We start from the raw sequence: 26847 nt of genomic DNA on the forward strand, positions 1-26847 counted from the left end.
GCAAATTGGAAAAGCAAGGTTGAGTGCTCATTGAGAATGAAGGCGGGGGTGGGGGATGGCAGCAAGCATGGGCATGCAGGCTGTGGGGGTGGGGGGAGGTGTGGCAGGCCCCATGTGCAGAGCAATGGGACAGACTGACCCAGCGCCCCCTTCCCTGGGACAGGAAAGGGTTTGCCCGCCAGGTGGTCTGTGCTGGAGCAGGGATGCACTTGGCCTAGGGTGCAGGGGCCTCAGTTGCCAGCTGTTTTTTTTTTTTCTGGGTGCAGGTGTACATGTGTGTGGAGACCCTGAACCTGCTAAGTGTCCTTTTGAGCTCATCTTTATACCTCCCTGCCTGTTGGGCCACTTGGCCACACCACATGGGAAGACCTGAGACCACGAGTCAGGGTTGGAGGCCAGTCACGCTGATTTCAGGCCCACACACACTGGTTCCTCCCTGCACGCACCAGCCCTTGAGGCCCTTCTTGTCTACAGTGGGTTGAGATGGCCTAGAGCCACCTCTCTGGTCTGTGTGTCCTGGGCCTGGAGGCTCTGGCAGTGGGGTGAGGAAGGATGGGTGCAGGGCTAGTGTGGGTACAGGACGGGTAGCAGGGAGTGAAGGAGGCTGCACAAGGCCCCCAGCAGGAGCTAGCACGGCTTGGCCAGGGTGTTCTGAGTGGCGGGCTCTGGGCCACCCCACCCTGGGTTTCCCCTCCTTACTGTTGCATGCCCAGCCGCCCGCAGGGGCTCAGGGAGCTCTCATCAAGCTGTTGTGGATTTGGCCTAATGGAGCTTAGCTAGCTGAGCAGATTGCTCTGGGGCGGCGGGGGGCAGGGCAGCCGTAGGCAGCATAGGATGGGCAAGGTGGGGGCGGGCAGCAGTAGGTGGCATAGGGCTGGCTCAGGCAGCTAGTGCCTTCTCCCTGCCCCAGAGTGTCTGTGTGATCTCATCACAGCCTGGCAGGGAGCTGGCCTGTGAGATTGGGGGCTCATACCCACACAGCCCTGTATGGGAGCCACTTTTACCATGGGAGATTGAGCAGCAGCCATGCCTGGGGACCCCCACTCCATGGCTTTAGGGCCTGGAACTGTTTCTCAGTGAGGGATGCCCAGCTCACCTGTCTGTCCTGCTGGTGAAAGTGTCTCTCCTGTCCTGACCTTCATCCAGCAGACAGTCAGCCTGTCACCCAGTGTACTCAGTGTGAGGAAAATGCCACATCCCCTTCTTCCATGTGTCCAAGGCCAGTAGGGAGAGGCCGGGGCAGCATTTGTGAGGATGAGGAACAGGATGGGGAACTTGGAGCCTTCTGAGCCCTTTATAGAATATGTGAATTCCTCAGCACCTCTCATCCCCGACTCCCAACTGGGCAGTGTGAGAACCCGCTGGCTCTGTGCATCCTGAGCCAGCAGGTCTGGGTGGGCCAAGGGGAGCTGCCTGCGAACGAAGATTTGATTTAGAGGCCAGGACCACCCTCTGGCCACACTGTCCTGCACCGTGAAGGCCTCCCTGGGACTCCTGCCCTGTTCCAGGACCCTGGAGCCCACTGTCATTGGTGAGAGCCTTTATCATAGGTGTTAAGGTCCCCCATTCGCACTGCTGCCAGTGAGGGGCTGACAGCTCCTAATGTGTACTGAGCAGCCGCGAGCCCCTTCTCCTGACTTCCACAAACACTCCTAGCAACCCCAGGCTTTGACCCCACTTCCAGGTCGTTTGTACCAGATGACAGGCTGTGGGCCTTGTGGCACTCAACAGGGTAAGCCGTGCGACCCTGGGATCTCCTCGTGCCCATGCCCAGGGCCAAGGTGTTTGTGGGTCAGTGCCATCTTTAAAGAGGCCTTTAGCGTGCTTTTTTTAACCAGCGAAGACTAGGAATGAGAAAAGGCAATTGACAGAGTGGTTTTCATTAAATCCTGGGTCAAGGTGAGCAGTGAGTAACAAGGTTGCAAAGTGAGTGCCCTTACCCAGTCATGAGCATACCCAGCACAGGGCTGCTTCAGCACCATGGACAGTGGTCACAACCCATACTGCCTCTGGCCATCAATCTTCTCCAGGCCAAGGGAAGCCTGGAATTGGGGGGTTAATTTGGGGTGCATTGGAGGCATGATCTGAGAGGGAGCATGTCCCCTGGAGAAAGTCACTCTAGGCCCTTCTCTGCCAAGCTGTATACCAGGGGCCTGTTAGGCTGGGAGAGGTCCCCGTCATCCCCTTAATGTCTGTCCGAGAAAGGGAGACTCAGTGAGGTCCCTGGGGCCTGAGAGGCCAAGCCCAGGGTGGTCAAGGAATGTGGGTCAGGGGCTTCAGTGCCATTCTTGAGGTCTCCAGGCTGGAGCAGAACCTCCCTGGCTTTGGGATTTCATGGGAAAGACCATTTCACTGAACTGTGGACGCAGGCCCATGGCTCCTCTGTGGCCAGGCCCCAGGCAGCTCTAGGGCCCTCTCTATGCCACCAGCATGGCTACCGCCTCCTGACCACATGTCAGCCTGGCTTTCTTGGACCCACAGTGGAAATTGATTCTAATTTGTAAAACTTGGTTCAAAATCTAAAGGATTTTTAATTAAAGGCCAGAAAATCCATCTGTGTAATTAAGCATCCAGAAGTCACTGGGCTTCGTGCAATGAGTGGCTGGTCGGCACTGGCTGTCCTCAGCTGCTCACCAAGGTGTGACCAGGAGACAGCCGTGATGTGTGTGTGTGAGGAGGCGATTGAGCCCTCTCCCTCCATAGGCGGGACCCGTGTGCCCGGACTGGCAGTCCCCAGGGCAGGAAGTGCTCCATGGTGCTTCTCTTGAGAACCAAGCATATGTGTGTGTACCTTCACCCAGACCAAGGCAAGGGTGCAGGGCCAGGGTGCGGGACCCCAGGATCTTGTCTCTCCTAGGCACGTGTTTGGGGTGTTGGGTGGAGAGGGGAAGGGGTATGTCATAAAGGTAGTAACTCCATGAAGGCAAGTGCTCACAGGGATGGTTGGGGAACTTTCCAGGTGCCGGGGCCTTGCTGACTGGGTTGGTTATTCCAGCCACCCTGATTGTGTTCCCACTTTTCAGGTGAGCCTGTGTTCATGGCCTCCCCGTTGGGTCCTGAGTCACTAGCCATAGTTGGTCATCCTGAGCCCCCATGGCGTGCCTGAAGCTGGCAGGGAGCTAGGCTGGAGCTGGCAGGGTCAGGAAGAAGCCAAGGATAGATTGAGTTTTGCTTGTCAAAGGTTTCAGAAGCTGTAGATCCAGAGACCCCAATCCAGGCTGTCTTTTGGAGTTGTTGGGGTCCTAGATTGTGGTTTTTGCTGAGGAGTTGACCTCCACAGCCCCTGACCTGAGTAGCTTCTCAGGGGTCCTGGCCCAGACCAGCCCAGAACTCCAGAAATATCCACTCCATTGAGGACGGAGGTCCTCGGCTTTGCCCAACAGCATCCCCAGGGTCTGGGACAGGTCCCTGCAAGAATCCCTCAGATTAGGAGATGCCTGAATCTGTTCCTTCCATCCTTGTCTGGTGCCCAAGGACCAGCTCCCACGTGAGGGCTCAGCATCCTGTGACCGCCTAGGCTTCTTAGGCATTTCATCCAAGTCCCCAGTCTGTGGTGGAGCTGGACAGTGCCGGCCTCATGGGCTTTGCAAGCTTAGAGATGGAGCCATGCTGGTGTGCAGTGGGTATGATGTGGGTAGTGCACCTTTTAGCCACAGCTCTCTCCTCTCCTTCCACCCTGCCCACAGAGACAGACACACAGCAGGCAAGGCCTCACAGCGCCCCAGTGCTGGCTGGCCCTGCAGGCCCTGACCATGGGGAGTCACCCTGTCAGTCCTCTCAGCCAGTTCCCCTTGGATGCCCGCGGGGGCTGGGAGGTCGGGCCCACAGCGCTGCCTTAGCAGGATGCTGATTTCTGTTTTTCCACAGCCAAATCACAGCAAAGGCACTTGTTACTGCTGAACCCATTAAGTATAATTATGGCACTCTTGGTGGGAATGTGTAATTACACTGGTGGCCCTGTGCCATGTCGCACGCTGCACCATGGGCCAGGGGCTGCCAACATCAACTGTTGGCCCCCACCAGTCCCCGCCTTTGCCTGGAAAGCTTGAAGGAGAGGGGTCGAGGCATCAAGGCAGGCCGTCGGGGTCCTACAAAGGAGGGATGCACAGTAGTGTTTCCCAAGCTCCCCTGTCCACCCCACACTGGCTCCAACATGGGCTGGGGGCCCTCGCTTTCTCTAGCCCCAGCAGGGCAGGCTGGCAGCCTCACAGAAAGCCCACTCGCCCCGGGATTGGGGTGGTTCTAGGTAGGAGGGGATTCTGATGAGATGGCGTGTGGGGTACATTGAATTCCCCCAAACCCTCAGGGCCCACCCAGCCATGAGGTGTATTCCTTTATCCACATGGTTCAGGAGAAGCCTCAGACCCCAGCTAGGGACCACACACAAACACACAGCTCAGCCCCCATCCAGGCAGCTGTGGGCCCCTACCTGCCTTTACTGGACTGGGCTCTGGACCCTTCTCTCTTACCTGTCACAGCTGGCCCACCACAAAGCTCCCAGATCTCCTCATGAATTGACTGGTATAGCACCCCTTCCTGGAGGCTGCTGGCGTGAGTCAGGGCCTGCATGAAGTTATGGCGCCACCTGGTGGCTACTCCTGGAATGGGTGGGAATTCTCTCTGAGGTCTTGGGTGGCTTCTTGTCCTCAGGGCCAGCAACCTGGCAAGGTGGCTGAGGCACCCGTGCTGGATACACATAGCCCATGCGATGCGGTGCTCACTGCTGGCCCAGCAATCTGAGGCCCCACCCTAGGCTGGACACCTTTCTGCCGGTAGGAAGCTGCTTCTGGAGTTACATCTCACAGACAGGCAGCTTTCCCTCCCAGGGCTAATTAGTTGGTGGAGGCTGGAACAGGTAGGGGGTTTCCTTCCTCTCTTATTCATCCACATCCTATCCCCTTTCACCCAAGTGCACAGTAGGGCTGCAGATCCCCCGAGCCCAGTCACTGGGCTGATTTGAAGCTCACATTCTCCTCTCCATTGCTAAAGTTGGGGCTTCCTCTGTCTGCTGGAGTCACATGGGGGAGGTCGGTGCAGGGCCACAGGGTAGGGTTCTGGGGTTCCCCTCACAGTCTGTGGACATCTATGACACCTGTTGGAGTCCAGGCTGAGCAGTGCCCCAGAGATGCTTATCTGTGTGTGCAGCTTTGGTTTAGGCGCTAGAGTTGGGAGAAGCCTGTGCAAGGGTCGTGGGCAGCCTCCAGCCTTCATCCAGGGTCCTGCTCTGTGCTTTAGATCCCCCTCTGTACACGGTTGGCAGCCTGTGTGAGGGATGTGCTGATCCTGTGTCCAGTGGTTGGTACTAAGGTTCTGTTCCTCAACTCCCAGCTGATGGGGCCGGTGCAGGGGTGCGGAAGGCTTGGGAACTTGGTTGCTGTAGGGGACATTGGAGGCAGATCCTGGGGTCCAGCTTCCCTCCTGCTGCTCTGCAGCCATCTCCTAGCCTCTCACATTGACCCTTAACTCAGCTGCCTGTCCCCACGTGGTTCGAGCACGTCAGCATGTTGGTCATCATGCTCAACTGCGTCACCCTGGGCATGTTCCGGCCTTGCGAGGACGTTGAGTGCCGCTCGGAGCGCTGCAGCATCCTGAAGGTGGGGGTCGGGCGGGGGCCTAGAGGCAAGGGCTGGGGCTGGTGGGACCTGGGTTGGCTCACTTGCCATGAATGACCCTAAGGGACACCCCCTACCCGACGTGGAGAGCACAGGTCCCACTCTCAGGCCTCACTCTCACCAGGCCTTCGACGACTTCATCTTCGCCTTCTTCGCGGTGGAGATGGTCATCAAGATGGTCGCATTGGGGCTCTTCGGTCAGAAGTGCTACCTGGGCGACACGTGGAACAGGCTGGACTTCTTCATCGTCATGGCTGGGTACAGCTCCTTGCTGCCCACAGCCCAGCTCTACGAAGCCATAGCACTCGGAGTGGTACCTTACCTGACCAAACCTGGCTGGGAACCCTGCCTCCTCAGACCCCACAGGAGGCCTTGGGTCCCCCAGGAAGAGGGAGGGGGCAGGTGTACTCTGGAGGGATCTAGGTGCAGCCTGGTCTGGGAGGTGGCTGGGGTGGGAAGCCAGTACGGCCTTTGCTGGGGATGGACATTTGTCCTGGGACTCCCTGTGCTAGCAGCAGGGTTGGCGGGTGGACATGGTGTCTGGGAGGGTGAGGAGCACCCAGTAGTGACTCAGGGTCCTGCTCCTCCTGTCTCAGGGTCCGGCCTGGCTAGGTGCACAGCTTAGGGACCAGCCCTCCAGCGTGTAGTCACCTGCCCACCACCTGAGCCTCCCTTCTTCTGCCCTCCCCCCAGTATGATGGAGTATTCTCTGGATGGACACAATGTGAGCCTCTCGGCCATCCGGACAGTGCGTGTGCTGCGGCCCCTGCGTGCCATCAACCGCGTGCCCAGTAAGTGACCATCCCATCCCACCCTGGCCTGGGACAGGTCTGCATGTTCTGCCAGCCCTGCTGAGAGCTCTTGAGGGCCCAGTGGGGTACAGGACCAGGAGGCCACACTGCCCATATGGCTTCTGGACACTCTGGCCACAGCGCTGGGGGAAGAGGGGCCGTGGGCCCTGAGTATCTGCTGCTGCTTTTTTGGCAAGGACAGTGCAGCCCTGGACCAAGATGGGATGTAATGAGCAGGCTGCGAGGTGGGGTCTGGCTCCCCATATTGCTGCTGAGTGACAGGGCCAGTCTGAACCTGCTCATCTGCATATGGGTACTGGGTGACGGAGTGGGCCGTATGGGCCCTGGTGGCGTCATCGTCTGGCCCGTCCCCATGATTCTCACGCGGGAGCTCTACCCCAGGCTCTGGTGCTACAGGAAGCACGGAGAAGCTTCCAGGAAGTTGTTTGGCTGCTCATTGGGAAGATATCCTATCCTCACACTGGTTATCTTCCCATAGGGAAATTGTTGGGGATTTTTCTGTCTTCAGAGTGTTCAGTGCTGTGGCTGAATTCAGGGGCCATGTGACTGTAAGGTGTGGGTGTACACATATGGGGGGAGTGTGTGTACTACGTAGCTGTGTACAGTCTCCTAGTAGCCTTAGCACCCAAGCCGGGGTTGTTAGGACTTGTCCTGCAGCCTCTATGAGAAGTGACATACCCGCAGGGTGGCCACTCCCTCCCCCTAGGGTGATCAACTTCATCAAAGGACAGGCGGGTCAGGGTTGTGCTGTGGACCCCTGGGCTTGCCTTCCACCTTCCATCCTGGCTCTACTCTGGGGGGTCAGACAGAGCTCAGATGCTGTGTGACCCTGGGCAAGTTACTAAATCTCTCCGAGCCTCAGTTTCCACATGCCTTAGCGGTACCCCCGCCACTGCCCCCCCCCGCCTCAGCCTGGGCCTGGAAGGATGGCTGTGTGGAATATGAAGTGAGGTGACGTGTGTGTGCAGTTCTAGGCTCTGCCTGGCAGACGCACTACACACTTGGTCTGCTCACCTGGATCTACCTTTCAGAGCAATGAAGTAACAGCACAGCCCCCTTCTACAGATGTTCATTTTTCAAAATTTAATGCTCCCGGTGTCCAGAATTGCCACCAGCAGCATGGCCTCCCTTTGGGAATGCCCCCCTTTCCTAAAAGGGTGCCTCCCCTAGAGAGTATCATATGTTTTTCACAATGAGCTGCAAGTGGTCGTGTTCAGAGCTGTGTCTCACTCCGGCTGCCTGGGGTCCATGCTCATGGCTCCTCCGTAACCTCTCAGCGAGTTATTGTCTGGACAGGGAGGTGCTCACTTTCTCTGTCCCTGATGAATCTTTCCCTTAGCAGTTTCTGAAACTTCAGTGCCTCTCCCGACTGTGATTCACCCCGTGACCTCAGAGGCTCATTCCACCATCTGCCACCCCCAGGGTGCTGCTCCATGAGGCCTTGGTGCTGCCCCTCCCTGGCACACTGGCCCAGGGCTCTCTCTGTAGTCTTAGTCCAGCCTTTGCTCGTTTCGGGAGCTGCGTCTTATTCTCAATGTGGTTTAGGAGTAGGCAGGCAGGCACAGGTGAGAGAGGGTAGCTAGGACTCTGGTAGGGAGGAGTCTGCTGGCCACTCCCCGGATTAATTTGCATTCACGTGGCCCGCAGCACCAACTAACAAGGGCTTCAAAACTGCCTCTAAAGGAGGCACTACCTGCCCTGGGGGTCTGTGTAGCCTCCTGGCCTCCCTCCAGTGCAGCTCTGTTCTCCAGCATGATCACACAGGAATGCAAAGATGCTGCTCCCCCAACTCCATACCAGCTGCAGGACCTCCCAGGCTCCCAAGCAAGCATGAGGGCAGATCAGAGCCCAAGCTGCTGGGGGCCCCAAGGCTGCTACTGCTGTGACAGAGCTGGGCTTCTGGATGCCCAGGCTGTACCCCTGGGGACCTGGATGGGGCATAGTCCTGGCCATCATTCAGAAGGAGGAGGTTCGTGCCTGCCCTGTGGCCCTCTTGGCCAGCAGCCTTGCTCCCCTTGGTGCAGACCTGAACCAGAGGCATCATCGTTCCTTAGGGCCTGCTGGATGTGTAGGGGCTGGGCGGGCGCACGTCTCCCGCAGAGCTGCCCTGCCCGTTTGTGAATGGCGGGAGGGCTTACAGGAGGGGCTGGGGGCTGGGGGCCCAGAGGACAAGCCAAGAGTTCTCTGTGCTGACACCTACCCTGTCACCCGCAGGCATGCGTATCTTGGTCACGCTGCTGCTGGACACCCTGCCCATGCTGGGGAACGTGCTCCTGCTGTGCTTCTTCGTCTTTTTCATCTTCGGCATCGTGGGCGTGCAGCTCTGGGCTGGCCTGCTGCGCAACCGCTGCTTCCTGGACAGTAACTTTGCCAGGTGCCAGGCCCCACCCACCAGCGGGTCATGCCGCATCCCCACCCCCCCAAAGGCTCTTCTGGGCAGCCTGCACACAGAAGTGCCTCCTCTCCAGTGCCCCCAGCAGGCTCTTCCCTATTAGCCCCACCCCCAAGGGCACTCCTTAGAATACCTCTAGCTTGGACCTGAGTTTTTGTCTCTCATCTTTGTTTTTATGTTTCTATCCTTTTACGTTTCTCTGTCTCTATCTTTCTGTTTCTTTGTATCTCTCACTGTGTCTCCCTCACCCTCCCCGTTCCCTTTCTTTTTCTTTGTCTCTGTTCCCATTCCCCACACGGGGTCACCTGCCCCCAGGAACAGCAACCTCACCTTCCTGCGGCCATACTACCAGACGGAGGAGGGCGACGAGAACCCCTTCATCTGCTCCTCGCGCCGTGACAACGGCATGCAGAAGTGCTCACACATCCCCAGCCGCCGCGAGCTGCGCGTGGAGTGCACGCTGGGCTGGGAGGCCTATGGGCAACCGCAGGCTGAGGGCATGGGCAGTGCCGGTCACAACGCGTGCATCAACTGGAATCAGTACTACAACGTCTGCCGCTCCGGTGACTTCAACCCTCACAACGGCGCCATCAACTTCGACAACATTGGCTACGCCTGGATTGCCATTTTCCAGGTGGGCTGCAGCTCTGGACTGCATGGCCCGTGGCCTCAGTTTCTCCATCACGTTGGGTGCCGAGTGTGCAGGGCCAGGGGTGGGGTGCCCAAGCAGGACTTAACTTGCTCCGCCAGCCCTGCCAACCCCACAGCCTAACCCCAAGGGGACGCAGGTGAGGAAGTTCCCTGCTACCCACCCAGGGCCACTCCTAGGGCTATCTGTGTGTCCACCTGTCTGCCCCCCACCCCAGGTGATCACGCTGGAGGGCTGGGTGGACATCATGTACTACGTCATGGACGCCCACTCCTTCTACAACTTCATCTACTTCATTCTGCTCATCATTGTGAGTATAAGACAAGGCAAGATGTTCACAGCCACGGGTGTTACTGGGTGGAGGTGTGTCTGTGTTGTAACAGCTAATCTCAGATCTCTAAGCTCCATCTCTAAGCTCTGTAGTGGATATCATCCTGGCCCCTAGGGCCTGTTCTGAGCCTACTCGTACCATCCTGGTCTTTGCTGTCCCTCATGGGTCCTCGAATTGGCTAACCTGCAGGGCAGGGGCAGCAGAGATCCAGGGCTGCCCTCAGGCTGCCAGGCAGGCTAGTGCGGGGGGCTGTGGTGGAGCAAGGGGCTTCTATGCAGCCCCGGGTGAGAGGAAGTAGGTAGGGGCGGGCGGACAAGTCAGTGTGGATGGGAGGGGAGAGCTCACTTCCAGGAAGCCTCAGACAGCCCTCCCGTGGCCAGGTCTTAATCCGGAGGCTGCAGGAGAATTAGGACCCTCTTTGAGTCATGGGCCCTCCACATTGTACGTGGCCCCAGGTGTGGCCCTCACTCGATCCAGGCAGTCTGCACGGACCCAGCAGTGAACAGAACAGGCAGACATCCCTCCTCGTCTCAGTTTTCACGAGCAGAGGAGAGTGTTGCATGGTGACCCTGCCGCAGAGGAAAGCCCAACTGGGGTAGGGTGGCCGAAGTTGAGAGAGTCTCATCAGGGACAGACCTGAGGAAGAGGGAGCAAGCCTCACAGACGACGGGAAGGAGGGTCTCCTCATGTGTCCTGCATCTGCCCACGAATAGGCGAGAAGCACCTACCACACTCTGCCTGTCCCAGATGCTGGGGCTCCGCATCGAATCAGCAGGGACCCCGCCCACCCTTGGGCGCCCATGCCAGCCACACTTGGGACCGTATCCTTGGTCCCTGGAATGGGCAGCACGTAGTAGGCCTCGGTGTTTATGTCATCGGGGACTCGATCGCTGTCAAGTAGAAACCATGGCCGCGGCCCCGGTCTCCGGGGTGGGCGGGTCTCCATGTCCCTCTTCCCCGGTTCCCTGGGGCACACAGCTCGGTGAGCAAGGCTATGCACGGGCTGCCGGGAGGCTCACCACTGTGTGCCCACCACAGGTGGGCTCCTTCTTCATGATCAACCTGTGTCTGGTGGTGATCGCCACACAGTTTTCAGAGACAAAGCAGCGAGAGAACCAGCTGATGCGGGAGCAGCGCGCCCGCTACCTGTCCGATGACAGCACACTGGCCAGCTTCTCAGAGCCGGGCAGTTGCTACGAGGAGCTGCTCAAGTATGTGGGCCACATCTGCCGCAAAGTCAAGAGACGCAGCCTGCGCTTCTATGCCCGCTGGCAGAGCCGCTGGCGCAAGAAGGTGGACCCCACCAGCACCCTGCACGGTCAGGGCACCAGCCACCGGCCACGGCGGGTGGGCAGGCGCACAGCCTCCATCCACCACCTGGTCTACCACCACCACCACCATCACCACCACCACTACCACTTCAGCCATGGCAGCCCACGCCGGCCCAGCCCCCAGCCAGGCACTGGAGGTGGCAAGCTGGTGCGGGCCGGAGTGCTGCCCTCACCACCATCCCCCGGCAATGGGCCACCTGACGCTGAGTCAGTGCACAGCGTGTATCATGCAGACTGCCATGTGGAGGGCCCGCAGGAGAGGGCCCGGGCAGTGCAAGCTGTGGCCACTGCTGCCAGCTTGAAGCTAGCCACGGGGCTGGGTGCCATGAACTACCCCACCATCCTGCCCTCGGCAGTAGGTGGTGGCAAAGGTGGCACCAGTCCTGGGCTCAAGGGAAAGCGGGCCAGCAAGCCACCGGGAGCCGGAAGGCAGAGCCCCCTCAGCCTAAGCAGCCATGACCCCTATGAGAAGATCCAGCATTTGGTTGGGGAACACGGTAAGTACCCCAGTCTCACCCTGCTGAGAGTGAAATGGGACCCAGGGATGTCCCCACCCACGTGCCTTCCGGGGAAGTCATGGGTACCCTCATGAGCCCAGCTTTTTCCTTTTGCGCCCTGGAAGTGGGGGGCTTGGGCGCCTCGGGCTGTGACATGGCAGAGAGTGGGGAGAGGGTTCCCCACCCCGTCCACCCTGTAGCAGCCCCAAATAACTGTTGCTCAGTGAAGCAAGAGTGTTTATCACGTGGCTGTGAGAATTCTGGAGCTGGCAGGTGTGGCCCCCACCTGACTCTGAGAGGGACTATCTCCTGTATTCACTGCCTGGCCACTTCTGAGGAATGGTCGGCCCCTCTTCGGGGTGGGGAGGAATCAAGGTCACAGTACCCCTAAAGGTTGGGGAGGAGTGCCAGGTGCCCCTCACCATTCTTCCACCTGGGGCCTCTGCTTTACCCACCTCAGATGGGTGGTTGACGGGGAGAGACACGGGGTCCCATGCAAACTGAGGCCCCCCCCAAGAGGTGTGTCAGGTGTGTGGACTGGTGCAGCTGGAGTGGGTAGGGATGTGTGCCAGGGCCACTGTGCCTGCCCTCGTGCACCGTGCCTGGGCTGTGAGAGCCAGCGTGGCATGCATAGTGCATATACTTTCAGCCTTGCACTGCCTATTAGGTGGGCCCAGCCTTACAGGCTTTTGAGAGGTTGCGAGTCCAAGCCAAAGCTCTGAGGACAGAGTGCAGCCAGTGCCAGAAACTGAGCACGAGGAGTCAGTGCCCAGCACTCCTCAGTCATCCCTGTGTTTGATCCACGTCACGTATCAGGTTACGTGCAACATGGAAGTTAATTTCACCTGCTTAACATGGCTGCTAGAAAGTGGCTCCTATTACATCTCTGGACAGTGTGGCCCCTCCGTGTCTCTGCCCATGAGTATGAACAGGGCACACCTATGCAGGGCACGTATGAGTGTGCTCAGGCATATATGTGAGTGTTCCCAGAGTTGTGTGTTGCCTCAGTATGAGCGTGTCCAGGTGTGTACACGTGCACTGTTCACAACAGCCTCTCAGTGAGTGTGGGTCCCAGGTGCCCCAGTTGTGGCCAGTGAGTGGCCTGACCCTGCCTGTGCCCTTCTCCCCTCAGGACTGGGCCAGGCTCCCAGCCGCTTGTCCGGCCTGAGCGTGCCCTGCCCGCTGCCCAGCCCCCAGGCGGGCACGCTGACCTGTGAGCTGAAGAACTGCCCATACTGCGCCAGCGCTCTGGGAGACCCCGAGTTTGAGTTCAGCGACTCAGAGGGCGGAGACTCAGACAGCAACGCGGTCTATGAGTTCACGCAGGACGTGCGGCACGGGGACCGCCGTGACCCCATGCAGCCTCCCGCAGCAGCAGACACGCCAGGCCAGGGCAGCGCGCGGAGGCGGGCACAGCGGCAGGTGGGCTCTGGCGAGCAGGGCGGGCTGACCCGAGTGTGGGCCGCCATCGGCAGTAAGCTGCGCAGGATCGTGGACAGCAAGTACTTCAACCGCGGCATCATGGTGGCCATCCTCACCAACACACTGAGCATGGGCGTCGAGTACCACGAGCAGGTGGGGGGCTCAAGAACACCCGCAGTCAGCGTGGGTTGGGACTGTCATGACCCGAAGGAGCACGTAGCCTTCTGTGGACCCACGGGGGGTTGTGGGGTAGGGCACGGGGTGGTGATGGAGCCAGATATTATCTGTTGGGGGAATTCAGCAAATGCTCCTCTCTCCTCTTTGGGCCGGCTCTCTGCTGAGTGGTGAACACAGATACCGTGGCTCCTGCTCAGAGGTTCTCGCCATCTGGGCCGGGGGTTGAGACCACAGACCCAGAGGCAGCAGGGAGTCAAGGGCATTTATCAGATCACCCGGTGGGTCTTCTCAGGAGAGGACCCTCCTCTCTCAGCTCTCTCAGAGGGCAGACCCCCCTTTACCTTAGCCAGACCCTCTGGCCAAACCCTCTGGGGTGCCCCTTGGTGGCCGGAAATGGCGGCGATACAGAAAGGCCCCGAGAGGAGGAATTGTGGGGTGGTGCCCGGCCCACGAGTCACTTGAATGCTGTAGACCCAGCACACAGGGCCACACCAGGGAGGGGCAGCAGTTTGGTCTAGCAGGGAGATGGCATTCTCGGGATGAAGGCCCATTCACTTGTAACAACCAAATCGACTTCCTTGTCTCCTACCCTGTGAGTTTTCAAGTCACTTAAGCCTTTTTCTGTCATCTTGGAGCAATTCAGGGAAGATCCAAGCAGTACTAGCTGTAAGCAGACCCTGGGCAGGGAGGTTCTTTTTGTGAAGGTGAGATCCGGGGCAGGAACAGCAGGGGCCTCAAGGGACTACTGGTAAGGAACAGCCTCTGCCACATGCACACATGGACATATGCACGTGCACACATGTAGACATACATGATCATACATGTGTATGTGTCCACAGGTATAGGTGTGCAAGGTTTATCTGCGTAGATGTGGACATGTGTATAGGTGTGCACGTGGATGGTCACGCATATACCCACACACGTGTGCAGCATGTGTGCAGACACGCACAGAAGCAGGTCACACTGGCACATGCACACATGCATGGACACATGCAGGCATTTACATGAGCACAGGTGTTGTATGTGCACACACATGCAGGCACACACACACACAGGCAGGTTAGAACGGCCCCAGTGAGGATGGGCCTCTGGGACCTTTTGCCAACAAGGAGGGTTGTGTAAGGTTTCCAGTGACCAGGGCAGCTTTCAGAGGCACCACACATGCCGTCTGCCCCGAGCACCACCACACTCACTCTGAACTCGGGCGCTAATACTTTGGTCCCTGTTCCTGTGGCCTGTGCTTGGGGGCCCAAGGAGCCTCCACAGCTCTGGTGCTCAGATGTTGGTGGTAAGGTCAAGAAGGGTCTGGGGGAGCCAGGGACAGTGAGGATGAGAGAGCCAGATAGGCTAGGGTCCAGCTGGAGGGAACATCCCTTGGGACGCAGCATCCTCCTCCAGATGGCAGATGATTAGGTTCCTGAAATGCCCACCATAGCCTCTGGGCCTGTGGCCCACGATGCAGCCTTTCCTGCTCCCCATCTGTGGGATGGTGATCCCTCTCCCCTGATGGTCCTTCTGTTACCCGCAGCCAGATGAGCTGACCAACGCCCTGGAGATCAGCAATATTGTGTTCACCAGCATGTTCGCCCTAGAGATGCTGCTGAAGTTACTGGCCTGTGGCCCGCTGGGCTACATCCGGAACCCCTACAACATCTTTGATGGCATCATTGTGGTTATCAGGTAGGTCCCTGTTTCCCACCCCGTAGGTCCCCATCTCCCACCCAGGCCACAGGGTCCCTGGAGGCTCCAGTATCAGGTGAGCACCCGCACAGAGAACAAAGTTTCAGTCAGCGGGAGAGGTGCTATTGGTGGCATTTTCTGGCGAGCTACAGAGATGGGATGTTGGGTAGAGTCTCCTCTCTGGGACTGAGTCCTCTCAGGGCACTGTTGGGTACACACAGGTTAGCTGCATGTCAGGAATGTTTCTAGAATCCAGTGGAGCCGTTCCTTGCAGGAATAGAGTAGGTGGTCAGTGGCTCTTCAGCCTCTCGGCTGGACTCCACTTAGGGCTTGGCCCATGCGAGGAAGGCCAGCTTGCCCCTGGGGTGTCTGCTACAGCAAAATCTGCACAGGAGTGGGAGAATCTGGGGGAAGTTCCTCTCGCAGAAGGAAGTGGGGCCCCACCCTTGCAGGGAGGATGCTAAGCAAGAACGGATGAGTCAGGAATGGCTGTGAAAGGCACAGGACAGGAAGGTCTTCTCCTGAGAAGCTTCTGTCCAGGCCAGAGCCAGGGACAGCAACTGGTTAGGTGGTTTCAGCAATGTTACCGCAGTCCCTCAGCTCCTCTGGGCACTGGGATGCAGCCAGACCTGCTCCCCGTCATGGGATTGAGTGCAGGCCACGGCTCCCAGGCTGGCATTCCTGCTTCCAGAAAGAGGAAGTCGAGAGTCAGGGCTGGTGCGTAGATCTGCAGTCAGAGAACAGCCCCTCCTGACCCTCGGCCTGGCCCATAGTGTCTGGGAGATCGTGGGGCAGGCGGACGGCGGGCTGTCGGTGCTGCGGACCTTCCGGCTGCTGCGGGTGCTGAAGCTGGTACGCTTCATGCCGGCGCTGAGGCGGCAGCTGGTGGTGCTCATGAAGACCATGGACAACGTGGCCACCTTCTGCATGCTGCTCATGCTCTTCATCTTCATCTTCAGGTGGGCCTCCCAGAGAAGGACCCCTCCCCACTGTGCTGTGCTGGCCCTGTACTTCTGGCCTTGGGGCCCTGGGGTAGGGGTGTGAGCAGGCTCCTCCATCCAGTCAGAACTGATGGGGTGACTTCTGCGTGCAGGCATGAGACATGCAGGGCCCCAGACTCTGGCTCTGCTCTCGTGGGCTCACAGCTGAGTAAAGGGATGGAATGGACCCCCCAAAAATAGATCGGGTACTGTGCCCAAAGAAGAGCAGAGAACGAGGGGATGGGAGAAGGGATGGGGGCAGCTGGGCTGGAGTTCGTCATTTGCTGAGCACCTGCCATGCCAGCCGGGCTGGGGCTCAGGCCTCGGAGAAGGGCTGGGGTGGAGAGCAGCACAGATGGGCTGAGTAACATGGGCGCTCTACGTCCTGGGTGCTGCCTAGAGCAGAGTAGCCTCTGGTTGTCCCTCCTTTCCCTGGCCTTAGTTTTCCCATCGTGGACACTGGCACTGGGAGGCTCCTGTAAACCAGAAAGCTGGAAGCCAAGCAGGGGTAGGCATAGTAGAGGAGTAGCTATTGGGTGTGAAGGTGACCAGGCAGAGCGGCTCCCCTGCCTCCCTCTCCTGTACCTCCTCCCCTCCCCACTTACCTCACCCCTGCCTCCCGCCCTCAGCATCCTGGGTATGCACCTCTTTGGCTGCAAGTTCAGTCTGAAGACAGACACCGGTGACACGGTTCCTGACAGGAAGAACTTTGACTCCCTCCTGTGGGCCATTGTCACCGTGTTCCAGGTAAAGCCCGGGCAGGGGCCATCCCCTGATGTAAACACAGGTGGCCCCTGAGAGCCACAGCCCTGCTCAAAGGCAGCCCCCAGAGCTGCCTTGGCCTGTGTAAGGGTAGAGCAGGTGAGGAGCTGTGAACAGCAGTAGGGACGGTGATCCTGTTGTCCCCCAGGGAGGTGGGCATGTGTTCTTACTGGTGCAGAGATCCTTCTGGTGCTGAGGAGTTGCCAGCATGTCCACAATGGGTTAACCCCCAGGGCCTTTCTTGCCCCAGCATGTTGGCCGCACCCTTGGGTCTGGGTCCCACTCTGCCTCACTGCCCCTCTTCTCCAGATCCTCACCCAAGAGGACTGGAACGTCGTCCTCTACAATGGCATGGCCTCCACCTCCTCCTGGGCCGCCCTCTACTTCGTGGCCCTCATGACCTTTGGCAACTATGTGCTCTTCAACTTGCTGGTGGCCATCCTGGTGGAGGGCTTCCAGGCAGAGGTGAGGGGGACTTCCAGGGGATGGGAGCCCGGCACGTTGGGCAGGACTACTGCACAGACTGACATGTTGTGGCCTCGTCCTTCATCCACCTCGTTCACCAGGCCTTATGTCATGCTTGCTTCTATGCCAGCCCAGCCTTCCTGTGGGGAGCTCCGTAGGGGGGTGCTTGGCACAGATGGCTCCCATCCAAGGAGACCCTCAAGTGTGCCTTCTGCTTTGTGGGGCACAGGGTGATGCCAACAGGTCTGATACAGATGAAGATAAGACATCCACCCACTTGGAGGAGGTTTTCGATAAGTTCAGAGACCTCCAGGCCACGGGTATGTGTGGTAACGATGGGGCCAGGGATGGAGGGGGACGCTGCCCGCCCTGACCTGGCACAGCTGGGATTCCCATGGGCAAGTCCTAGGAGGGCGGATTTCCTTTTCTGAGAGCCTTGAGGTATGAGCGGCCTCCTCCCCCTCCAGAGATGAAGATGTACTCCCTGGCCGTGACCCCCAATGGGCACCTGGAAGGCCGAGGCAGCCTGCCCCCTCCCGTCATCATGCGCACCGCAGCCACGCCCATGCCCACCCCCAAGAGCTCCCCGAACCTGGACACGGCCCATAGCCTCCTGGACTTACAGCACAGTAGCAGCAGCTCCGTGGACCCCCAGCTGGGGGACCAGAAGTCTCTGGTAGGGACCGTCCCCTGCCCTGGCCTCAGGGTACCTTCAGGCTCTTCCCCAAAGACAAGTGAGGGTCCCGCACACTCCCTGTCATTGCCCCATGAGTCCATGGCCCAGAGTGCTCTGATTTTTGCAAACAGAGCAGGAATTGCCATGCTTATGGGAGGAGCACAGAGACTAGACCTGGAAACCCATCTCTAATCCTTTTCCTCTGGTAGAATGTCAGGCAGGAAGTTCATCTTTCAAATTGCAATAAAAAAAAGTTATAAAAGTTGGCAGAGCACAGAGCATAAATCAGAAGGAAAAACAGAAAAGAGCTGGCAAAAAATGTTTTAATAGCACTTGAGACAGATATTGGAGGCTGGGCCCCCCTCCCCCAGGGACACAGACAATAACAGCTTCTCAGGGGGGCTAAGGAGGGGTGGACAGAGCGGGACAAGCTGACAGCAGAGGGGGAATGGGACATGAACGTGGGTCAAATCAAGGCAAAGTTCATGAGACAGGATGAACTGGTGTCAGTAATGGAAGAGCCGCCAAAGCGAGCCTGGGGTGGGCCCGGTAACAGCAACAAGATGCGTTGTAGCCACGAGGGAGGTGGACGGGCTGATTAGCAGGATTAAAGCTCAGCTCATGCTAGACCCAGAAGATAACATGAATACCAGCACAGCAGGATAAGTCCCTGCCTCATAGTCAGTTTAGCTCGTGAGACAGTGGTGAACGTCTCTTGACAAGTCCCCAGAGTCCACTAATTAGGAACTGATTTGAGGCCCCACCCCAGAGATCAGGGTCAGCAGCTGGGGCGGTATCTGAGGCTGGTAGGTAGCTGGTCCCAGGCCCAGTGTTATTTATCTGTGCTGCCCTCCAATCTTGCAGCAGCCACAGTGGCCAGGCCCAGCCCTCACACTTGGCTGGCTGTGTCTCCAGCTCGTCGTTGACCCACTCTGTTGCGGGTGTGTCCCCCTGGAAGTGCAGCGTTGCCAGCCTCTCCCCTGCAGGATGGTCTACACACACAAGTCCCACTCACACTAGGCATTAATAGTAATGGTGGTGATCCATGAACCAGTCCCACCCATGGGTGTTAACAGCCATGCCACTGGGCGGGAAAGGCCCTTGAGGTTGGAGCCTAGGAAGTTTGGGGACTGGACCCGCCCACTCCATCCTCCCCTCCCACAGTCCAGCCTCCGCAGCTCGCCCTGTGCCCACTGGGGCCCCGACAGCACCTGGAGCAGTAGGCGCTCAAGCTGGAACAGCCTGGGCCGCGCACCCAGCCTCAAGCGCCGGAGCCAGTGTGGGGAGCGCGAGTCGCTGCTGTCCGGCGAGGGCAGGGGCAGCACAGACGAAGAGGCCGAGGACAGCAGACCTGGGGCTGGGGCCTCGCCGGGCACCCATGCCACCCCACTGCGGCGTGCTGAGTCCCTGGGTCACCGTGGCACCCTGGATGTGCGGCCCCTGCCGCCGGACACCTTGCTGCCTACCAAGCTCCATGACTGCAATGGGCAGGTGCTGTCCCTGCCCAGCGAGTTCTTCCTGCGCATAGATAGTCACAAGGAGGACCCGGCCGAGTTCGACGACGACATGGAGGATGTGAGTGAGCGGCAAGGCCCAGGCTCCCTCTTGTCATGTGCCGGTTCCCAGAGAGGAGCCTGAGCATCGTTCTTGGCGGGGAGAGAGCAGGACAAGCTGAGCAGGACTTGACTTAGCTGGAAGACCGCAGTTGATCTCTGGGAGCTCTGGAGTGGGGGTTGGCCCCAAGGTCAGCTCCACCTCTAGCTGAGGGCCATTCTGAGCCCAGCATTTTCAGCCACTAGTGGGCCTTCAAGGGTGGAGCGGAGAGGAGGGCAGGGCCACCTTCTCCATTGCCCAAGACAGTTGCACAGCAGGGGCCAGCTGGAGGGCCTTTCTGGGCGGAGATGATCTGGTCGTCGTCTCTGGCTACGTGAATTCCCACCTGGCTTGGGAGAATGGGCTGAGACAGGTGGGATCCCAGGGGCAGAAGGGCAGGGCTGGGCCTAGAGACAGGTGAGGCTGGGAAGGGCCTGAGGACCTGCCCCTCTTCCCAGAGCTGCTGCGCTCGCCTGCGCAAGGTGCTGCAGCCCTACAAGCCTGAGTGGTGTCGGAGCCGGGAACCCTGGGCACTGTACCTCTTCTCCCCGCAGAACAGGTGCGGGGGCGCTGGCTGGGGAGGGCTGGCACTCCCATTTGGTCCTCATTTCTCAACCAGACAGTGAGTGTCTTGGACATCAGGGGACTGGGGCAAAGCATGGGCTTGGGCAGGGCTATTCTTGGGCCCCTCACCTGGTGCCCACGACGTGCCCCCAGGTTCCGCGCCTCCTGCCAGAAAATCATCGCTCACAAGATGTTCGATCACGTTGTCTTGGTCTTCATCTTCCTCAACTGTATCACCATCGCCCTGGAGAGGCCAGACATTGATCCGGGAAGCACCGTGAGGCCCCCTCCTCAGCTCAGGGAAGGGGTGGGGTCCCGTAGGTGCGGCCGGCCCCTCCCACCACCCTGTCCCTGCAGGAGCGTGTTTTCCTCAGCGTCTCCAACTACATCTTCACAGCGATCTTCGTGGTCGAGATGATGGTGAAGGTACAAGCATGTCTAGGAGAGCCCCCCGGGTCTGCCCTCAGGCGTCATGCCCCTGTCCTGCCCAGCAGCCCCCACCTGCTATGCCCCTGTCCCCTTCCCCCATCCCAAACCCCCTTCTGCAGCACTGCCTACCTGGGCCCCTCCTCCTCTGCGCTTGGACAGGTGGTGGCCCTAGGCCTGGTCTCTGGGGAGCACGCCTACCTGCAGAGCAGCTGGAACGTGCTGGACGGGCTGCTGGTCCTGGTGTCCTTGGTCGACATTATTGTGGCCATGGCCTCAGCTGGTGGTGCCAAGATCCTGGGCATCCTTCGTGTGCTGCGCCTGCTGAGGACACTCCGGCCTCTGAGGTGGGTGGGGCTGGGCCAGGGGAAGGGACAGATGAGGTGAGGGTGGGGATAGAGGGGTGGGGTTGGGACCAGGGTAGACCAAGGTGGGGAGTGGAGTGGTTAAGGGAAGGGATGGGGGTAGAGCCAGGGGCCTGTTGAGGAGATGGGATGGGGCCTTTGGGCCAGTGTAACCTCTGCAGTGCCTTGCTCTCTGGGTGGGCCCAACAGCGGGTGGCCTCTGCCTGTGCAGGGTCATCAGCCGTGCTCCAGGCCTCAAGCTAGTTGTGGAAACGCTGATATCATCTCTCAGGCCCATTGGCAACATCGTCCTCATCTGCTGCGCTTTCTTTATCATCTTCGGGATTCTCGGGGTGCAGGTGGGCAGCCCCGCTCGTCCTTGGGTGCCCCGTGCAAGGGATGGTGGTCTGTGGTCAGCGGCTGTGTGGCAGCCCCAGGAAGGCCCAGCCTCGTCCCTTGCCCTGCTGCCCCAGGAGCCTCTGTATGGGGAGCTGGTGTGCCGGGGGCGCAGGGTCGGCCCTCTGTGTGACTGCCCCCGCCCCCCGTCAGCTCTTCAAGGGCAAGTTCTACTACTGCGAGGGTCCCGACACCAGGAACATTTCCACCAGGGCCGAGTGCAGGGCTGCCCACTACCGCTGGGTGCGGCGCAAGTACAACTTCGACAACCTGGGCCAGGTGGGCGGGGTGAGGGCAGACAGGGAGGGGCAGGGTGGGCGCGGCCAGACCCGGAGTCCTCTGAGGCCTGTGCTCCGGTTGCTCTTAGATGTCCTCGCTCTGGTCTCCTGAAAGATGGGGATGGCAGGACCACAGGGCTCGGGAGCCATGGGTGGGTGTGCTGTGCAGGAAGCCTGTGGGGGGGTCTGGGGCAGGAGGCAGGGTGGTAACTGCCCTTGCTGTGGCCTGGCAGGCGCTGATGTCCTTATTCGTGCTGTCCTCCAAAGATGGCTGGGTGAACATCATGTACGACGGGCTGGATGCTGTGGGCATAGACCAGCAGGTGCGAGCAGGCGGTAGGCAGCCCTGGTTCTCTAAGCCAAGGGTCCCCAAACCCCAGGCCATGGACCAGTACATGTCTGTGGCCTGTTAGGAGCCGGGCTGCACAGCAGGAGGTGAGAGTGGCGAGCGAAGCTTCATCTGTATTTGCAGCTGCTCCCCAGCGCTAGCATCACCGCCTCAGGTCCACCTCAGATCATCAGGCATTAGAGGTTCATATAGCACCGTTCCCTGGTGCCAAAAAGGTTGGGGACCACTGCTGTAGTCAAACCTTTTGGATATCCTCTGGGTTATCTCAGGGAATTCCTCCAAGAGGATGTTTTTGGTTTCTGAGAATTTCCAGAGTTCCACATCACCGGGCCCCTTCTCCGGCCCTACAGGCTGTAGCACAAGGGGCCCTGGGGTACGTGGCTGTTCCTGGGCAGGGCCCTCGCGCAGCGGGAACCCATGCACCCTCGTGTGCCACAGCCGGTGCCCAACCACAACCCTTGGATGCTGCTCTACTTCATCTCCTTCCTGCTCATCGTCAGCTTCTTTGTGCTCAACATGTTTGTGGGCGTGGTGGTGGAGAACTTCCACAAGTGCCGGCAGCACCAGGAGGCCGAGGAGGCACGGCGGCGAGAGGAGAAACGGCAGCGCCGCCTGGAGAGGAAGCGCAGGAGTAAGGCGCTGCGGGGGGCGGTGGCGGTCGGTACCTGCGCGCCTGCGGGAGGGCGGAGGGATGGCCGGGGCAGCAGGGAACCAGCCGAGACGGGTTCTGAGGCTGGGTCTCCCTCACACTTGAGTGCAGTGGGTGCCCGAAGCTGCCTGCCTAGCCCCATTTCCCTCGGCCTCCCAGGCCTGACCTTGCCGAATGGCTCTGCACGCTGCCCGCCTTGCCTAGGCCTGCATGGCGGCCGGGCCCCCCCAGGGGCCGGGCAGGGGAAGGCAGCTGCAGCAGGAGGCAGGGGTCCCCTTCCAAATGCTGTCGGAGGTAAATGAGACCCCTAGTTCTCATCTCCCATCTATACCGAGGAGGGTTTACCCTCATGAGTTCTCATGCCACAGGGGGAACAAGTAAAACTGTCCGAGACAGAGAGAGAGTCTCAGGGAGGCCTCACCCAGCTTAGAAGCAAGGAGGGCTTCCTGCAGGAGAGGGCCGCTGAGTGTCCCACCCACCTCAGTCAGCTCAGACCATCTCCTTGTCTTTCCAGGCACTTTGCCCAACCCAGGTACCTGCCCCCCCTGTCCCGCATGCCTAAGTCCCTCGCTTTTGCCGGCCCTTGCACAGGGCTATGGGCTAGTTTGGCCTCCGTCTTTCTGCTGCTGCCATGTGGAAAGGCAGACACTGCAGGCGGGTACCAGGTTCGCTGGGGTCCGCTGCAGGATGGCCATGGAACAACCGGGATTGGTCGCCAGGTGTCAGTGGGGGGAAGAAGTATTGCCTACTCCCCTGCCTGGTGTCCATGCCACTGTCTGTGAGCTTGTGTGTGTCCCTTTGCCCAGCTTGCATGCTTCCTTGCCATGCTGTGGGACACCTGCTGGCTCGTGGCTGCTCCATGTCCTCAGTGCTGGCCTAGCCTGACTGATTGCTAGCCCCTTTGGCTGCTTGAGCTGAGCTGAGCTTTTAGTGACTGCATGCCCAACCCAGGAGCATGAGGGTCCCAGGGCGGGGTCAGTCTCGTTGACCCTGTTTTCCCAGGCCCTGGGATAGCCACAGCTGTCATCTCCCTGGCCCCCACCCATGCATGGTTCTGTGGCCAAGGCAAGTCCTCATGGGCAGTGGTGGCAGCCATGTCCGCATCCAGTGGGAGCTCAGTGGGAGGGTTACTACAGGGAGAGCATTTAGTGCAGACAGACCTGTTGGGGGTTGCATGACGCCCCAGGTGATGGCCATGAGATGGACTGGAAGCCAGGCAGACCCCAGACAAGAAACAGTGGCCACTGGACCCTTAGAGGACCAGGGAGTGAGAGACTCTAGGCCTGGTGGCCAGAGGGTAGGGTAGTTCATGCCCAGACAGGGAGACAGGACCTGCTCCCTGAGTAAGCGCCCATTTGCCTGTCTGTCATCGTCAAGGTGTCTCTGAACTCCCATGCCAGACCACGAAAGTATACCACAAAGACAGGGCAGAGTCTGAGCAGCACCTCAGGACAGAGCTGGGAGGAATCTCAGTTTCTAGGCCCATTCCTGGGGGAGGGTGGGGGGAGAGGGGGGCCTGCCCTCGAGGCCCTCTCACACCCAGTCCCCAGCCTGGGTTTTCCATCAGGCAGCAGGAGCCGGACTCACAGGGAGCTACTTCTCACCTAGAATAGGACTCGCTTCCTGAGAGAAACCCCCTCCATCAGCCTCCTGCAAACCTCCCACATCTGAGCTGGGGGCCCTCCCCCAGACACCCACGCTCCAGCCTATGCAAGCAGCCTCAACCCCACCAGCTCACCTTGGTCACAGGCGCCCTCTCCCTGCAGAGGCCCAGCGCCGTCCCTACTACGCCGACTACTCGCCCACCCGCCGCTCCATCCACTCGCTGTGCACCAGCCACTACCTCGACCTTTTCATCACCTTCATCATCGGGGTCAACGTCATCACCATGTCCATGGAGCACTACAACCAGCCCAAGGTGGGGCTCGGGGCCATAAGACCCCACCCACCCTGCCTCCAGGACCAGTATGGGAGACGAGCCCCTAGAGGGCCACGGGTGGGGTCAGGCACCTAGCGGGTGGCCTGGATCAGGATGTGCTAACCCGAGGACTGGGGGGTCTTAGGTCTACAGCCCTGGGTGAGCCCTCACCGGGGTTTATGGGGTATGGTTTGAACAGAGGGTCCTCCTTTTAACATCACCTGAAACTCTCAGGTCACCCAAGTGCCCTGGAGGGCCCTCCCCACCCCACAGTGGTCCCATCTCAAAGTGCTAGCTGTGGAAAGGTCTCTGAGTCCAGCTTCCCAGGCTGTGGATTTCACAGCCCAAGAAGAAGCCAGACAGGGAGCTGGGAGGAGATGTGCGGGCGTAAATGATCAGCTCTTTTTCCTCTCCAGTTACATCTGCATCACCATCATTTCATTAAAGAAAGGACACCTTCCCCACCCTCTGCCGTCCTCCACCATGGGAAGGGAGGGGTCTCGGGGTAACAGAGCCTTTGAGTCTGAACCCACTCAGCTTTGGGGGAAGCCGAGCTCCAGCCAGCATGGGCCAGCCCCTGCCCTGGGCTGCAGATGGGAGCCTGGTAAAGGCAGGACCAAGACTCTGGGCTCTGAGGGGCAGGTTCCCCCCAACCTGAGGGTTGTCCTCAAAATGCTGCAAGGGTCAATCCATGTGAGGCCTCCCAGACCTGGCTCAGGCCCACATATAGTAAGTGCTCAATAGCCCAGAAGCACCCATGTTAGTAGAGGAGAGAGATGGGGCCAGGACCCAGGTACTGGGTGCCTGATGCTGCAGTGGGGGGTGGGGGTGGAGGAAGAGGAGGGAGGGGCAGCCTAGGCAGGGTGGCCTCCACAGCCTGACATTCTTGCCCCCAGTCGCTGGATGAGGCCCTCAAGTACTGCAACTACGTGTTCACCATTGTCTTCATCTTTGAGGCTGTGCTGAAGCTTGTGGCATTTGGTTTCCGGAGGTTCTTCAAAGACAGGTACGTGGGGCAGGGCCACCCAGCACCTTGGGAGACGTGTGCAGCTCTTGGGGGTAGGGACAGGAGAGAGCCACCACCCTCCAGTGGTCTCAGCCTGAGGTCTGCCAAGGTGATGGTGCTAAGCAGAGGTGTGGGATGTAGCCTGTGACACCAAGACATGTCTGTGGGTGGCACTAGGGTATTTCCAGAGTGATAACAGGATAAACCCCTGAGTGATACCAGGACATTCTCAGAGTGACACCAGGATATATTCTATGGGTAACACCAGGACATACTCTCTGGATGATACCCAGACACTAGAGTGACAATGAAGAGAACTCCTACTCTAAAGGGCTGTGGGTGGGGGAAGGAGGCAGCACAGCTCTGAGCCTGCCCGGCTGCCCAGGTGGAACCAGCTGGACCTGGCCATCGTGCTGCTGTCCATCATGGGCATCACGCTGGAGGAGATCGAGACAAGTGCGGCACTGCCCATCAACCCCACCATCATCCGCATCATGCGTGTGCTCCGCATCGCCCGAGGTAGGCGCCCACCTGCCCGTTAGGGCCCGGGGCCACCCCACGTCCTTCCCCATGCCCTGAGGCCTCTGCAGGTGGCTGGCGCTGGTGATAAGAGTGTAAGGGATGAGGTTGGTCCCAGGTCTTGGCCAGCGGGGGGAGGGTCAGACCGGACCCGGCCCCCACCCACTCCTAACACTCACTTCCTGGCCCTAGTGCTGAAGCTGCTCAAGATGGCCACAGGCATGCGGGCCCTGCTGGACACAGTGGTGCAAGCCCTGCCCCAGGTAAGTGAAGAGCTGCCCCAGGAGTGGGCACCGCAGATGCCCCCAAGAGGACAAGGCTGCAGAGAGTGCCTCAGTCGCTGTCCTTCATTCGTGTATTCGTGTGGTCATCTGGACTTGCAGATGAATAACATGTAGGGTGATTACAGCTCTGCTGGGAATGGCTATGTAGGGAATAACAGCTCTGCTGGGAAGGAGATGGCTGTCTGCCTTCTGGGCCTCAGTCCCTCTGGGGAGGACTGAGAACCAGCGCCCATCTTCCCTGATCCGGTACTGGATGCAATGGGATATGGGCAGAGGGCATGGCCGAGGTGGGCTTCTCTGAATTCTGAGGACCACACCCAAGGCTCAGGTGTTGGCTGAAAGCTTCATACCTCTTTTGGAGCCAACTCAGTGTGTCCTTACTTCCTTTGCTCACATCCCGTACCCTGATCTTTTGTGGTTTCTTGAGTTAGAAGAAACTCATTGCCCCGTCTGTGCAGTATCCAGTCTTTCTGCCAACCAGCCTGTTTAGCCATGTATCCATTTGTCCATGGTTCTAACCCTCTCAACTAGCCATCTGTCCGCCCAGTCACCTATGTATCCATCCATCCATTATTCAGCCCTCCTGGCCGGCTGGTTGCCTCCGCAGCCATCTACTCACCCCCACACAGCTGCCCATCTACCTAGCACCTCATCTCTCTAACCACCTACTCACCCACGAACCTGTCCATCCACATGCCCACCAGCTCAGTATGTACCCCCCAACCCCGTAGCAGC

The 26847-nt window shown here is 59.3% G+C and overlaps 1 protein-coding gene across 5 annotated transcripts in view; it reads left to right on the plus strand.

The window, feature by feature from the left end:
* Positions 1-26847, plus strand: part of CACNA1H (calcium voltage-gated channel subunit alpha1 H) — a 64359-nt gene that overhangs the window by 32390 nt on the left and 5122 nt on the right. For 2 of the 5 annotated variants that reach the window (XM_039884850.1, XM_039884851.1), the window contains exons 2-29: positions 5483-5594; positions 5737-5870; positions 6306-6403; positions 8639-8798; positions 9132-9450; positions 9683-9775; positions 10835-11624; positions 12757-13199; positions 14752-14903; positions 15677-15862; positions 16513-16630; positions 16955-17110; positions 17340-17430; positions 17578-17786; positions 18951-19361; positions 19838-19938; positions 20097-20220; positions 20301-20369; positions 20532-20716; positions 20946-21072; positions 21263-21388; positions 21621-21710; positions 22175-22367; positions 22900-22917; positions 24152-24303; positions 25200-25309; positions 25695-25828; positions 26021-26091. In XM_039884850.1, coding sequence (XP_039740784.1) covers positions 5483-5594; positions 5737-5870; positions 6306-6403; positions 8639-8798; positions 9132-9450; positions 9683-9775; positions 10835-11624; positions 12757-13199; positions 14752-14903; positions 15677-15862; positions 16513-16630; positions 16955-17110; positions 17340-17430; positions 17578-17786; positions 18951-19361; positions 19838-19938; positions 20097-20220; positions 20301-20369; positions 20532-20716; positions 20946-21072; positions 21263-21388; positions 21621-21710; positions 22175-22367; positions 22900-22917; positions 24152-24303; positions 25200-25309; positions 25695-25828; positions 26021-26091 — 4972 coding nt within the window. Of the gene's footprint in view, positions 1-5482; positions 5595-5736; positions 5926-6305; positions 6404-8638; positions 8799-9131; positions 9451-9682; positions 9776-10834; positions 11625-12756; positions 13200-14751; positions 14904-15676; positions 15863-16512; positions 16631-16954; positions 17111-17339; positions 17431-17577; positions 17787-18950; positions 19362-19837; positions 19939-20096; positions 20221-20300; positions 20370-20531; positions 20717-20945; positions 21073-21262; positions 21389-21620; positions 21711-22174; positions 22368-22899; positions 22918-24151; positions 24304-25199; positions 25310-25694; positions 25829-26020; positions 26092-26847 lie in introns of those variants that run through there. The other 3 variants (XM_039884852.1, XM_039884853.1, XM_039884854.1) reach the window with 2 other exon arrangements.

The sequence above is a fragment of the Pteropus medius genome, unplaced genomic scaffold, assembly GCF_902729225.1.
Source record: "Pteropus medius unplaced genomic scaffold, Ma_sr-lr_union100, whole genome shotgun sequence".
NCBI lineage: Eukaryota > Metazoa > Chordata > Mammalia > Chiroptera > Pteropodidae > Pteropus > Pteropus medius.